The sequence below is a fragment of the Lepidothrix coronata genome, unplaced genomic scaffold (assembly GCF_001604755.1).
Source record: "Lepidothrix coronata isolate B3197 unplaced genomic scaffold, Lepidothrix_coronata-1.0 Scaffold177, whole genome shotgun sequence".
NCBI lineage: Eukaryota > Metazoa > Chordata > Aves > Passeriformes > Pipridae > Lepidothrix > Lepidothrix coronata.
Window position 1 is genome coordinate 1,854,752 of NW_016690357.1, and position 14,725 is coordinate 1,869,476.

A 14,725-nucleotide genomic window follows, 5' to 3' on the forward strand; every position below is an offset into this window, starting at 1 on the left:
TTCAGCAATGAAAGTGAATCAAAGTACAATAGCCACCCCAAAGGAACCCAACTTCATTTAACAAAAAGTTTAATGGAGAGATTTTGAAAATATTATTTCTTTTTTGTCACAAAAGGTTTGAAAAATTTATTTAGTATCTCTGTGAGGAAGAAAACTGTTTAACACTTAACATAAGTGGAATATATATTTCATGTAAGACATGTTGTCATTCAACTTACGTTTTGGATGCAATTTCCAAACAAGTAGCTCGGTTATTTGCATTTATGTTTCTCAACTCATAGTTTAGTTTCTATGCAGTATGTTCATCTTTTTAAAGCACTGATTTTTGGCATTTATCAATATCTGTGTATATTCAAACAAAAGTCCTACCCAAATAATATTCAAGGATAGTTCACAGTAACACCTAAAACCTGTAAATCGGTTGTGGATACGTATATCATAGCTATGTACATACTAGAAGATTTTAAACAAAACAACAAATAGAAACATTAGAAGTGTCAGATTCATAAAGTCAAAATACTAATTAAGTCATCTACTTTCACAAATTGTCACATATATCTGTAGTTATAGTTTTTCCAAATGCACTGACTTTGTAAAAAAGAAATTGTACCGACAAATTAGAAATTAAAATTAAATTAATTTATAAAAAAAACACCTGATTTTTACCCTAATAACATCTGATGAAATACCCTCTCTACTTCTGCACAGAAGCTGATTGAAATCCGGGGTATTTTTTTCCATTAACAAAGATTATGATAATATTTAGTACAGTACAGGTAAATATGTGGGGTTTTTTTCCCAACTAGTTATAAGATAATCAGAAAAATATATTTTCATACATGTTTTATAGAAAAATATTAAAGCCAGTTACTAGTTAAATAGAAATACAATACACACAGACACACACACCTATATGCCATGAGTGTCTCATGTTACTCTTTAGCATACATGCACAAACTCCTAATGAGATAAGTAGGGAATGTTTTTAAATAGTGAACCTTTTAAATTGCTACATTTCAATATATTGTTTTTTTCAGACTACTTGCACATAATCAGATTATTTTCCAAGCAGATGTCCATTTGATTACTTAAAGTGTAAATTGTGGTCTGGCTATTGAGTGTGAAGAGGCGGATAATGGGAAGGGGAAAGAAAATACAAGCCTTTTTGCATCAGGAGGCAGAAACAGTAAATAGGAAAAAAAACCAAACTAAAAAAAAACAAACAGGGAAGTAGGCTCGGAGGAATATTCCTTCCCTGCATTGTGCAGATACACAAGAAAGAAAAATGATTTGGCAGAAATTTGACCCTTTTTCCTGCAGTGATGAACATGTTGTCATGTATATGGTTTGTTAGGTGCAAGAGGGGGAGGACAGCAGCAGGATCTCACAGAGGATTTTTTGGAAGTTTGCAAAGTCCTCCCAGGGCTGTTCTGAGAGGAGCAGTGCAATATGCTCAGGGGTACCGAACTACCCAGAGTGAGGAGACAGCTTCCACTAGTCTATGTAAGTACCCCATTTAGGGACTCGGAGCTTCAATTCAGGTATTTATAGACAACTTACAAAACCATAAAAATAGAGACAAAAAGAATACAGAATGATACACAGTTAAAAGAAACCCCACAGTTTCACTGCAATTTAAAAAGTCTAAAACTAAATGTGCATGACACCAAGAAGTCCCATATAAAATGGTTAGATTTAAAAAAAAACAACTCCCCACAAAATCCAACACCAAAACCTGATGTGTATATATATATATATAAATATATATCCATAGGAAAACATGATGCTTGATTACTGTCTCCTAGAAAGTGCAGTGTTTAGTTGTCAAGTGATTAGATGCTTTATTTGAATATAACATGAACTACATGGATATTTATTCAGAAAAAGTTAATAAATAAACAAAAGTTAACAGGCAGGTATGTATTTATCACGGTTCTCAATAAAGCAATACCTATTTCTGCACCAGGCATTAATACTATGCAAAATATTTTCTTCCAGTTAAAAAGTACAATGTGCCAAAAGTACAATGTGCCTAAGAAAGCAATCAGCCACTGAGGAACTCATAACACTTTAAAACTGACAAACAGTCAGTTATTTCCACAGTGAGTAGATTCAGATTTATCAAAACTACTTGAGAAGTCTAGCCATAAAATTGGTTGAATTCCATTATTCATCAATAATCTTGAATTCTGAGATGAAGGAGCACACTCAGCCTGAGAACCTATCTTAGCTAGCTAAGTGACTGTTCTTTGCAGTATAAAATAGGAGTGGATCCATAGAGCAAATCAGTTTGTTCTCAAATGTTCTCACCACGTTCATTTTTACTTTGAGTTCTTTTAACCTTATTCCATGGACTGAACACCCACTTGCAGTCAGAGTATGTACACACCCCCTTCCTACCTCCATTTAAAAGGAATCCAGTTTACATGCTCAAGACTGCTCGATGTTGCAAACTGGAACACAGTAAATATGGATGTCTGAAACCCAAGAAGCATCCTCCTGTTCAGCACTAAAATGTTACTGTAGACGCAAACAATAATACTATCAATGTACTCAGTGATGAGAGAGGTGCTATAGTTTATCATCTTGAAAAGTTAATCTCTGCTTTAAAATTGCCTTTTGGATGAAGCTACTTTCCATCCACAGTGCATATAAAATGATTAGAAACAAAGTCATGAGAGTAGCTTTTCTAAATTAAGGTGCTTAACGTCTGCTTTATGAACACTTCAACAGATAATGTAGCAACTCCTGTTCAGTCTTTAATATTTTTACTATAATTTTATTTTATCCTGTCCAGGAAAATGAAAATGGAGTGTAGCAATGCCCTTTTAATACCCCAAATATAGTCAGTAGATTGAAATCATTGTTACATATGCAAAGACATACATAACTTCAATATTTAAAGAAGTGATAATGTCTGCTTCATCACTATCAAAAAGATAAATGTCCTGTCTCCCCATGTTCAGAAGCAAAACAAAAGGAAAAATTTTGGTGAGCCCTTTACCCAACAGCCTGTATCCAACTCTTGAACATCAGGATATAATACAGACATTGTAGTGGAGAAGCTTAGCACCTGATAGAACTTCAGCTGACAAACTGTACTGGTGAGTCACATTGAAATACTGAGAACACGTACCGAATTGCTCAAACTTACAGAAATTGAGTCCTAGTACCTATTGCAGCCTCCAAGCCAGAAAAAAATACTTTATTCCTAAACTTTTGTAATCCAGATAATTTAGCTGAATTAAAACTACAACACATATTATTGAATATAACTAGTGACTTAAAAATTACTGCTGATGAAATGTAAAAATAAGATATCAATATTAGTAAAAGGATCATAATAGTATAAGACAGTCCTGATCTGTATTCAGTCCGAATAAGGAGGAGAAGTAGGAAGATATTCTGAAGATAACACAATATTTTCTGTAGAATAAAAAGAGAAAAAACAAACAAACAAACAAACAACCCCAAATATTTTCAAAGTCTAGTCTGTTCATCCCTTTGGTGTAAAGAGAGTGATGGTTTATAATCACTAGAACTTGTGATATGCAGCGATGTGTTACAATGCATAGTATTCAGACTCTCAAAGTAGAACAGAAATTACTATTTATTATAGGCTTTATCAAGAGTAATCACCAGGAAATTATATGAGCCTTGCCTGTGCAAGCCAACTTCAGCTTATGTATTCAAGGATTGCATACAGCATCACAGTATAGTAACATAAAATGTATAGGCAGCTTGTACTTGTTACTCTAATTTCCCATTGCCTCTATCCAAAGCTTGCTAGAAACAGGGCATGATTATCCCCAAGTTTTATGTACACTGACATTAAGAAGCATTATAAATGCTCAGGAAGCATTTTCCAACTCCAAAATCTCCAGGTACTTCTAGACTGAATGTCACAGTAGCAAACAGTGCCATGTGGTGTGTTTAGTTTGCTTAACAGGTAACATCTGAGACAGGTTTGCAAGTATATAGACTGTAATTGTTAGCACATCTTTGTTTATGCCTTTGCGCCAGTGCTTCCCATCAGAAAAGCTAAATGCACAAGAAAGGAAATATCTAAGAACTGTCTATCCTTTTTCTTGACAAGAGGTAATACAAGGTCATTTATACAGCTGAGTTGACTGTATTGAGCCAGATAGCCTATATCAATCTGTAAGCTTACCTTGGCATGCAAACTTCAATTCCTTGGCATCTGTAACAGTGGTTCTTTTATCTGACCTCTTCTTTTCTGTCCGACGGTGGCTACGTCTTTTCTTTGTCTCTCCCCAGAGATTCGATCCACCATGCATGCTTGGGATGTTCAGAATGGCAATTCCTTCCAGAGATATATTGATTAAGTCCAGCTGAATTCCATCACACTGATTAAAAAGGGGAAAAAGAAGGGAAAAAAAAAGAGAGAGAAAACAATAAGAGAGAAAGAAAAATCTGAATATTCTACCTATCAGATAGATATTTTTCTTCAGCAATTCATCATTCTTAACACTGCTAATAGTTTATTCAATATTTACACCTAAGATATATACTTAAATTTGAAAAGGAGGTATGAGATCAGATCCTCATTCTGAAGGTAAAACATAATTGCTAGTCAGCTTTTGACTGCTTAAGCTTCGATACAGCTATTAACAGAAAACCATTTTACTACCAAAATTTCTATATCAATAACTGGAGGGGTTTTGATGCCTGTTCCAGCTAAATTGTCTGTCTGATGATTCTGCAATGATACTTGTCACTGTAACAACTGAGTCCCTTCCACATGAAACTGAATATAAAAGTCCCTGCAGGCAGGGACTACACAGCCTCATGGAACATGCCCTGAGAACACAGAACACCACACAGGTATTAGTTTCAATCCAAAGGCACAACAAGCATATCACCATAGGGCTATACCTGACTAATAACTCCTACTAGGAGGTAAGATTAGTAGAAATTGGTACAGCAAATGCTGATGCAGCTAAAGCATTTCTTATCCCAGAACCTCTACTATCCAGTTCTCTTAAATACACATCGTTGCCAAAGGAAAACACAGGTTATGGAGCTAAAGAAGAGGTATCAGTGACCTAAAATTTTACCAAGACCTACTGGACACACAGAAGTAATCTTTGTGGGATAGTCCCTTCAGTGATGAAATAATGACTGTAGGGCATCTTGTGTTACCAGTATGTATTTCTCCTGCTTCCTACAGCAAACCTGGACTTATAGGCATTCGACAGAGGTACATTTCTTTGCTAAATCTGGCTTCCAATTATATCTTATAAGGGACCATATTTTGCACTTCTGGAGAACAGTTCAGGGTTCTTAACTTATCAGCCAACTTTGTCACTCAACTTGTTGAGTGACAAACGGCAGCATTTTCTCCAGTGGCTGAAGCCTATGACATTTGCAAATACAGTTCACCTGAGACACATTGGATGAGATGCACCTAGCTTGACAGGATACACCTTCCCTTCGCTGGCTATAATTTACTCAAGCTAAGTCCCTCTACCAACATAACTCATAACTCTACCCTCCTAACTCACAAAAAATTGTAGAAAAATACTGAAGAAACTCCACAGAATAAAAAAAAGACCCAACTTCACATTACTACAGTGGAACCCGCACGTGGAAGGCAAAGCATTCAGTTCTACTGATTAGTTCACTGAACCAGCCAAAATTCCCAGGATTCATATACATGTACCTTGTCTAGAGTTAGATTAGCTTCATTCCTCACAACAAAGATGAAGTATATAGATATGCTGGCAAGTCACATGCACCACAGTGTAGAGCAGCATATTTTTTAAAACATTAGATCCTACTTCTGCAACGTTCTTCTGCAAGCTAGCAAAGGATCTAGTGATCCATTGAAAACTGATTAAGGGTATTATTTTGTAATTGCAATATGCAATAATCAGGAAGAAAACTGGAAAAATAATTAACCATGCTTCAGTAATAGTCCACTGACATCTTGCAGCTTGCTGCTCTGTGGGTCACTGGCACTTCTTCCTCTCTGCCTAAACCTTTATCGCAGCTTTGAAGAAGAAAAGCAAAGTATAACTCAAAAATAACTGTGAATAATTATTTGTTTACTCTGAAAATTTCTGAGATCACAAAACAGAACTGTATTATAATGCACACACTTCTTCTTAATTCTTCTAAGAGCATATATCTGGACAGAGAACTATTTCAACACTAAGATTCCCATTTAATATTTGCTCTTCAAGAATTAAATTTTAAACCTATAGATTATATTCATACACAGAAGCCTTTAAAGTCAAAAGACATCTGAAAGTGAGCTGGCAGTTGTGGCAACAACTGTAAGTGAAAGTGTAACTTTTCAATTACACTTTTCTTACAAGAAAAAAGGTATAGGACTTCACTGATTTCTGGAAACAAATTTGTGGTTGCCCCCTATATTTTATATGTATTAAATACTAAGATGATTTATTTTGCTAAAAATTCTGCTCATGTGTATGCTCACTTACTGCTATACATTCTAGATAAACAGATATTAATTTCATAATTAAAAGTAATCTTGTGTAAATACCCTGCAGGCCTCAATGAATCAAACACATACTGTGTGTCAGGCCTCCCACTGTCTTCAAGTGGAATGTACTGGCTGGATAATTAGATAGTACATATTTTTTAACCTTATTTGCATGCATATTATATCTTTTGCACACTGACAAGCAGCAGTAACAACAAAAGTCAGATTACCACAGGGAATTCCCACAAAGAAGTCTTCATTTCTTATAATTTGCAGCCTAAATTAAAATAATTTGATCTTTGACAAGGATGAAATGTCAAGCAGAAGGGGGTCCTCTACAAGCCACGGCCTGTGGCTTCTGAAATCTGCCTAATTTATGTCAGTCACTTCTTAATACATATTTAAGTATTACACGAGAAAGATGATAAATATGCAATCTGACACCTTTGGTATTTCCCTGCTGTTAATTTATAAAGGTCTGGCGTCCCCCAAACTGACTGGAATTATTTAAATAAAAGACGAATTGTGAAATAGGATGGCGCGGGGTCTAGCTTCCATTTTCACTCAATATTGAGCACAGCAGGTAGTACACTAACACAATTATGTGATGAGGCCTCAGAGTCCCAGAGTGATGAGCAACTTTCTGAATTAGGAAAGAAGCCTTTCTTTTGTTCATATACAGACAAGAAGTTTGCGCTACAGGTAGCTCTGTTTTGTCCTAACACATTCATATACTACAACAACAAAACACAGATGTGTTCTGCTCCTTCTTGTTTCCTTTTTTTTTTTTAAATTTCAAATAATGCAACGATGCTGTTAAAAATAAAAGCATGCTTTTAAAATGTAGAGCATGCCTACCTAGATCAGAAAGAAAATCCATCTCTTTTAGTTCTTTTTTGCCTTCTTTCCTGGCCTCAGTCACTTTTTCAATATTATTATTTATACTTTATTTATTATATCAAACATTTTCAGATCACCTCTAAGTTGAGTATATCCATATCTATGCCTGAAAAGAGCTGAGATTAAGGCTTTGCTGTGTAACCAAGGGCAATATAATGCCAGAGTATGTGAACATTTTAAACTCCTTTCCTTCACCCATTAATACCAGGTGGTATAGAAGGTTTACACTGGTCTGACAATGCTTTTACAGTGTTGCAGGTATGATCCATCTCATCCCCGCTTACACTTCATCTCTACCTACTCTCATTAAATACCTTTCACATACCCTTCTTTTTTACTGAAGCAGAAATAAAGTGCAAGTTCTTTAAACTGTAAAATCATCAGCCTTGTTTACTGACACATTATTATTAAAAATAAATACTTAATTTTGTCCTAGTTTGTTTGTTTGTTTTTTTCCATTTTAGTTTCTTTCCCTTTAGAACCTATGTTTCTCTCCTCAACTTCTTGGATTCCAGTTTGGAAACAAAAACACATCTTATTCTGGATAACATAAGACTCATGTCCAACTTTGTTCTGCATTTCACACTCACACAGAAAAAAAACATGTACAACATGAGTCAAGGAAAACCAATATCAAGAAAACCGATCTTAATTAGGTTAGAAATCAAATATAGGGTTGAACAAATATTTGCCCATACAACGTTTGATCACTGTCTCAAAGCTCAGAGATACACAACCTTAATCTTCCCGGGCTTTGTTAATTCCAAATTTGGCTGTATAGCAAACATATTCTTTGTGCATTATATTGAGTGAAATATGGTCTCATACATCAAGCTCTCATTTACAGTGACATCCCCAAGTAAGGGGCAGCAGGTTAAAAATTAGATTAAAACAGTGCTACTTCCAAATGTTGATAATGTTCAAACAAGCATATTGGCATGCATTGTAATTTACTCATTGTAAATAAATCTGCAGATAACCACCTCCTACCACTTCCTGTAAACTTTTGGAAACTATGCTTTTTGTTCCTAATTGTAGGACTAATGATAATGACCAGGCTAGACGAAGTGAATATTAACAAACGTCTCATATACTGGCAATGTAATACTATCTTGGTAACAATAGTTATTGACATGAATTGGTAATAACTATACAACTGGTAGCAGCAGCACCACAAACTCGTATACCTACTTGTTTACTTTGGGATGTCAACATTAAATCGCCCTTTCAGTGTTGACAATTATATAAGTTCACCTCTTAGTATGTATCAGGATATATATGATTTTCACCAGATGTTAATATTTTATTGGAAAAGCCTCCTCATCAATTTGAATTTAATCAAAAGGTACATTTAACTTGCAGTATATTCAAATCTAATCAAACCAGTAAGCATTTCTTCCAATAACTAATGAAATATTTTTCATACACTGTTTCCCCAAATGCATGTTTGTGAAGCGCTGTCTTGGGAATCAAGGGGGATTTTTTTTTTTCCTAGGGTTTCTGGTTGATGTTTGGTTTTGTTTTTATTGTATTTTAATTCAACTTGTGAGGAGCATGTTTCCACTTTAAGAAGAAACATAACACGATAACAGGCAAATCTAGCATTGCAGGTCTTACAGTTTCAGTCTCAGTACTCTTTGCTACTGTTCTGCTACCAGATTCATGGTCCCTTCAGATCATTTCAGACTTCACCTTTCAGGAGTCTTTGACCAGACTCACAGCTCTCACCACACCTCTCCGAGTGCCTCATGCTGCTATACAAATACTCCATTGACACGTGCAGTTCCTCATTACTATTGGAAAGGAAAAGCACCATAATCCTCCTGAGAAATGATTTCATTATTTAACTTAAATTCTCAAGTTTGTACTTTCACTCATTTCACATTTTTCATGTCCTTATTTATAAACATCAATCCCCCAAAGAGTTTATGTAATATAGCCACTTATTCCATCAGCCATCAAAGTGGCAGTGGCACACTATTTTAAATTCCTATTTTGTCTGTAACTATGCTGTGTCTTTTCAGTTAATGTTCAATGTATAATGGAAAGATGACCCCTTGTGCAGAGAGAAAAGGTATTTAATGAAGGGGAATGATTCAAAAAAATACATATATTCTTTAACCTTTATTCAGGAAAGTAAGTACAATTTTAGGGAATTGAGTTTTAAAGGTTATAAAATCTTGGGACCTGGAAATAACAAGATTTTTTTTTTATTTTAATCCTGCAGCAGCTCTCACTCCCTCCAACAGTCTTTCATTTTTCCATCTGACCTAGCCACACTCCCTATTGATTTCTAATGCTATACTTCACCTCTTGACCTTGTCTACTGTATTAAGACTTCACTAATCATCAAACTGAACTTTGTTCCAGTGTTCGGGGCTACACTACAAATAGACACGATAAAAATAATATTTTGGAATATAGGGTCGAAAGGATGTGCACTCCTTTGCCTTACTGGATTCAGGCACTCTGTACCCTTGTTCCCTGCATTTCAGCCAAACTAGTGACATTTCAAGGATAAAGGCAACAATTAGTTTCTTACTTCTATTTCTACAGATTCATGCAGCTTCTTACAGGTGGCTGAGAAAGTTTCCGAAGTGCCAAATTCAAAATACCAAAATTTGTTCTTCATTCTGAAACAAGAAAAAAAAAGAAAAGAAAAAAAGAAAGATCTTATTCACTATCAATGTGTGACAAAAGTGATCATCCTGTCTTCCATTATAAGTAATGGCAAAGGCTTGGGAACATGTGACATCCCATTTTAAATAGATGAGCTCATAATTTTCAAAGCTTAAATGTTGGTGTCAAGTTGTATGATATCCCCTAAAGGGATAACAGGAATGTGTTGAACTGACAGGTTCAAATGTACCTTTGACTTTTCTTTTTCAGTGACTATCAGAATATTTTTTATCACTTAACCAGTGACATGGCTCAGAAAAATGTATCGATTTTATTTTATGCCTTACACCTACAATACGATTTCTGATTCACAGTTAACATCTCTATCCTGCAGAGTAGTAGAATGTGCAAGGGCAATCCCATCATGAAGAAGAGGTAAGACAAAAATGTAGCTTGCCTTAAGTTAGACAAAAGTAAAGGCAAATGCCTTTACTGTGCATCATGACAGATGAGTTATTAGAAGAAAATAAAAATTCCAGATCTAATAATCTTTAGATATTTTGCAGTAGAAGAGCTGTATTATCAGGTAATTCGCTCATAGAGACATTTTAAATGGGCAGTGAGACCTGCATCTTGAAGATCATTAACAGTTTCTACAGGAAAATAAAACTGTATTTAAAGCTAGTAAATTGCTGAGTTTATCGGGACAGCAGGCAGAATTTACACTTTTTTTCTTCTTAAATACATAAAGACTGCACTTCTATTTTACTAGATTTACTGCATACTGTTAAATACAATCAGGACGCAAATAGCACCATTTCAAATAAGTATGTGTACTTTTTTTTAACTCTCATGAGTAACTATTATTTTGCAACAAAAAAAAAGCAGCTAAAAAAGAGCAACAACAACAAAAGACATTGAATAAGAATTCATTATTCACACTTAAGAATCAGATATGAACTCAGTTACTCCAATTTTATAAACTATTCTCTGACACAGGCACAGCACAGCGTGCTTGTAACTTGAAAATGACTGAGTCTGCATGACTTAGAAGTGCAGATTGAAACACAGACGTAGATGACTGTAAAACATGTCAGTAAAAGTACAAACCCTACCTAGTACTTATTTCAAATTACACATACAAGTCTACTTAGTCGTTCTTACAGTCCACTTAATGACTCTTAGAATTACAAAGTGAGAAGGGGCATTATTGTACCAGCCAGTTCCAGAAACCTGCTGGCACAAGAGCCAGTAATTCCTGGTGCAGTATGAGAAGGGTGTCTGGGTGTCCAACCTGGTAGCCTACAGAGACTGGGGAGAGAAGAATAAGAAGGAACTGATACATTCCTAATGAAAAAAGTTATAGGAATTTTCAAAGGTTTTTACGCAGAAAATCTAAAAGTGTTAGGAAAAAATTTTTGAGAACCTGCTCTGGGCTAAATGGCATATTCTCAAAGGAGTTCCAACAACAGAAATGTTCAGGCCAGATTCAGCATCCAGATTTCACGAATCCATGAATGGAAGTGATCTGATGTATGTTCCTTCTATACCTGCAGATTAGTTATATTAGTTATATGTGTTGCAATAGCAAAGGGAATAGACTATTTAAAAAAAAAAGGGGTTTTTTTCCCAAGATTCAAAGTGCATAGTGAAATTCTGACTGAAATACTGACCTGGGATCAAGTGCTCTATTTGTGTCAGTGTATATGAAGAAATTCAGAATCTTTTAGTTTCCAAACAAATGTGAACCAAGTCCTGAATTTCCATTGGACCCCTTTGGAAAATCTGGATGCAGCTACTATCCTGCTACTTTCCACGCAGGGACAATGAATAACGAAAAGAATTCCAACACCAAAACCTTGATGTAAATATTCATAAAAATAAAAATTTTTTATTTGATCCTGTTATTGAGTAACAGGCCTTTCAATCTTCTCCTTTGATAGCCTTTCCTCTTGTGATTCAGTGACTTTTATCCCAAATGAAGCATCTTTTCTTTTTCTTTATTGAAAAGACTGCTTTAAATTGACTCACTTATTAGCACTCTATATAAAAAACTCTTTGATTTAAACAGTTAAAATAGGCATATATTTTATAGTCATTCAGAATACGGTGTCAAGTACTTTGAGTTCAGCAATACAAAACTCATCATTGTCAATGCACTCAAGGATTACTAAAAAAATCTAGATCTATAGATCTAAAACTTGTAGGATCATATGACAGAAGATTAAGGAAATATATCAGGTGAGGTTTTGATGGTAGATGTATTTCTTGTAATTGCAATATTGCCTATAAGATTCTATTAGGCCAAAAAATGTAGTCTTGTGCGCCTATGCTCCATTCTTGAGTTGACTATATCTCTGTTTTTAAGCATAGAAAGACAACTTGACAACTTTTCGAGTACAAAGATAGATGTAGATACAAATAATTTTATTCTTCATTTTCAAAAGGATTTACCAACTTCCTTTACAAGCCATGAAAGAGATTAGATTCCATGTTTTTATTCAAATACACTGTATCTTTTACTGGACAGGAAATTGTATTGGAACTTTTCTTACAGATACAAAACAGAGTTGAATAAAGAAATCCAGAGAAATTATACTAAAGTTTCTATAAGAAAGACAAGTCTTATTATTCTAGTAAATACTATATTTTTTCTAACAATTTTAAAAAAAACCTCTAAATCTGTATCTTCCACTTGCATTCCTCTTTCAAACAGGTGAAGCTCATCTTCTTATCAAGACAGTAGCAAACAGCTGAATAATCCCATTTAGAAGATTAATGCACTGCTCTTAAGGCCATTCTAAATTCTTTCACAATGGTATAACTAAATTTTAGGTTGGTAAACAAACACATGTTTAATGACAATTTTGCCACATTAAAACTGTAAGAAACTGAGTCACAGGCTGCTGTCATGTATATTTTCTCTCACTCCTAGAGGAGCTGATGATTTCAACTTTTAAAAGAAAAAGTTGAAGTTTGTTTCCACTTAAAAAAATAGTGCTATACAGTAGCACTTTTCTTTACAACACTGGTTTTGTTGCAATAGCAAAGGGAATAGACTATTTAAAAAAAAAAGGGGTTTTTTTCCCAAGATTCAAAGTGCATAGTGAAATTCTTAAACAACTTTATATTTGAAAATACAGTATAAATAAAACCTCAATCATGATTAAAAGCTGACCTATCTAATCTTGTTATTGTATTAAAATATGTCAAAATATACAGCCTATGGATGTAGGAGCAACAAAACAAAACTGTACTTTGAGAACCTAAACAACTTTTATGCTGGGAGTGTTCCACATCTTCAGGTATTGGTCAGTTTTCTGATAAGTGGAATGACCTTCTTTAACAGGGATGAAACAAATTCTCAAGACAGTATAGAGAGGCAAACACTGCAATTTCTTACAGCATTTCTATACTGTGGATAAATATCAGACTTAAAAACTTGGATATATTTTTTGAAAAAGATCAGACTAATATTTGGTAATCAAGGCAAAATAATCAAAATAGTCTGTAATATGGGTTTGCTCCATTATCAGTTAATCAGAAACCCCCCTACTGCTAAAACTATTTTATATAACCTTTCTGATTAAGCAATTAAAAGGCATGTCATTGAAAAATTGTCCTGTATCTAAATATGGAAATAGTAAATACTTTATTCAACACCTGAAGAGCATCTATACTTCATTGCAGTATGCATACTCTGTTAGAACATGCATAACAATAGACCAGTTATAGGCTGCTAATAAAAGGTCATGACAATAAAAAGAGGAGTACTTTAAAGTTAAATAACAAATTCATATTCTGACATTAAAGGTCTACACTTCGGGCAAGAGCTTATTGCTACATTTTTAAGTTTGTCACACTTTCTACCACATCCTAAATACACTGCTTATATTTACTATTTCATCACAGCTAGGCTTCGCGAACAAAGATTTGGGAAGGGCGCTACCCACATTTGCTACAAGCATGCTGGTGGCTAAAGAGGCCAATGGGAGATAAGACATGTCCGGTTGCAAAAGGCACAGCAGAAAGACTCCTTGGATGGTATCGGCAAGACACGATTCTTTCTGCATTGTCTTTTTGAAAGTGACCCTGCGTGCGTTCTCAAAAGAAGCAGCAGCGTTATAGATGGTGTGTCTCCAGACCTCCTGATTGGAGGCCAGAGTAGACCAGTGATGAAGATCAATGTGGCCAAGGCTGAGATGTTGTTTCAGGGAGCCCTTGTATCTCCTTTTCGGGGCTCCTCTCTTGTGGCACCCAGTGGCAAGTTCACCATAAAGCAAGATCTCAGGGAGGCGGTGGTCCTTCATCCTGGAGACGTGTCCCACCAAACGCAGCTGTGTTCTCAGCAACATGGCCTCAATACTTGTAACTGCTGCCTGTTCTAGAACAGATGTATTGGTCACATAATCTGACCAGTGGATGTTGAGGATTGTATGGAGACAGCATTGATAGAAGCATTCTAGGAGTCACAGGTGGTGGCAGTAAATGACCCATGATTCGGACCCATATAAAAGAGTAGACAGCACAATGGCTCTATAAACACTGATCTTCATACTTTTCTTCAGGTGTTTATTTTGCCAAACTCTTTTATGGAGTCTTCTGAAAGCTCTATATGCCTTTGCTAACCTGTTGTCTATCTCTCCATCAATCTTACTGTCTGAGGAGATGAGGCTACCTAGGTAATTAAACTGCTGGACTGATTTGAGCTCTGATTGGCCAATGGTGATATGGGGA

At 35.2% G+C, this 14,725-nt stretch overlaps 1 protein-coding gene across 1 annotated transcript in view; it reads right to left on the minus strand.

Moving 5' to 3' along the window:
- Positions 1 to 14,725, minus strand: part of LOC108504855 (diacylglycerol kinase beta) — a gene marked incomplete at its 5' end in the record, with an annotated part of 206,512 nt that overhangs the window by 68,281 nt on the left and 123,506 nt on the right. Inside the window, 2 exons of the mRNA XM_017830341.1 lie at positions 4,172 to 4,367; positions 9,912 to 10,002. Of these exons, the coding sequence (XP_017685830.1) occupies positions 4,172 to 4,367; positions 9,912 to 10,002 (287 nt within the window). The remainder of the gene's footprint in view (positions 1 to 4,171; positions 4,368 to 9,911; positions 10,003 to 14,725) is intronic.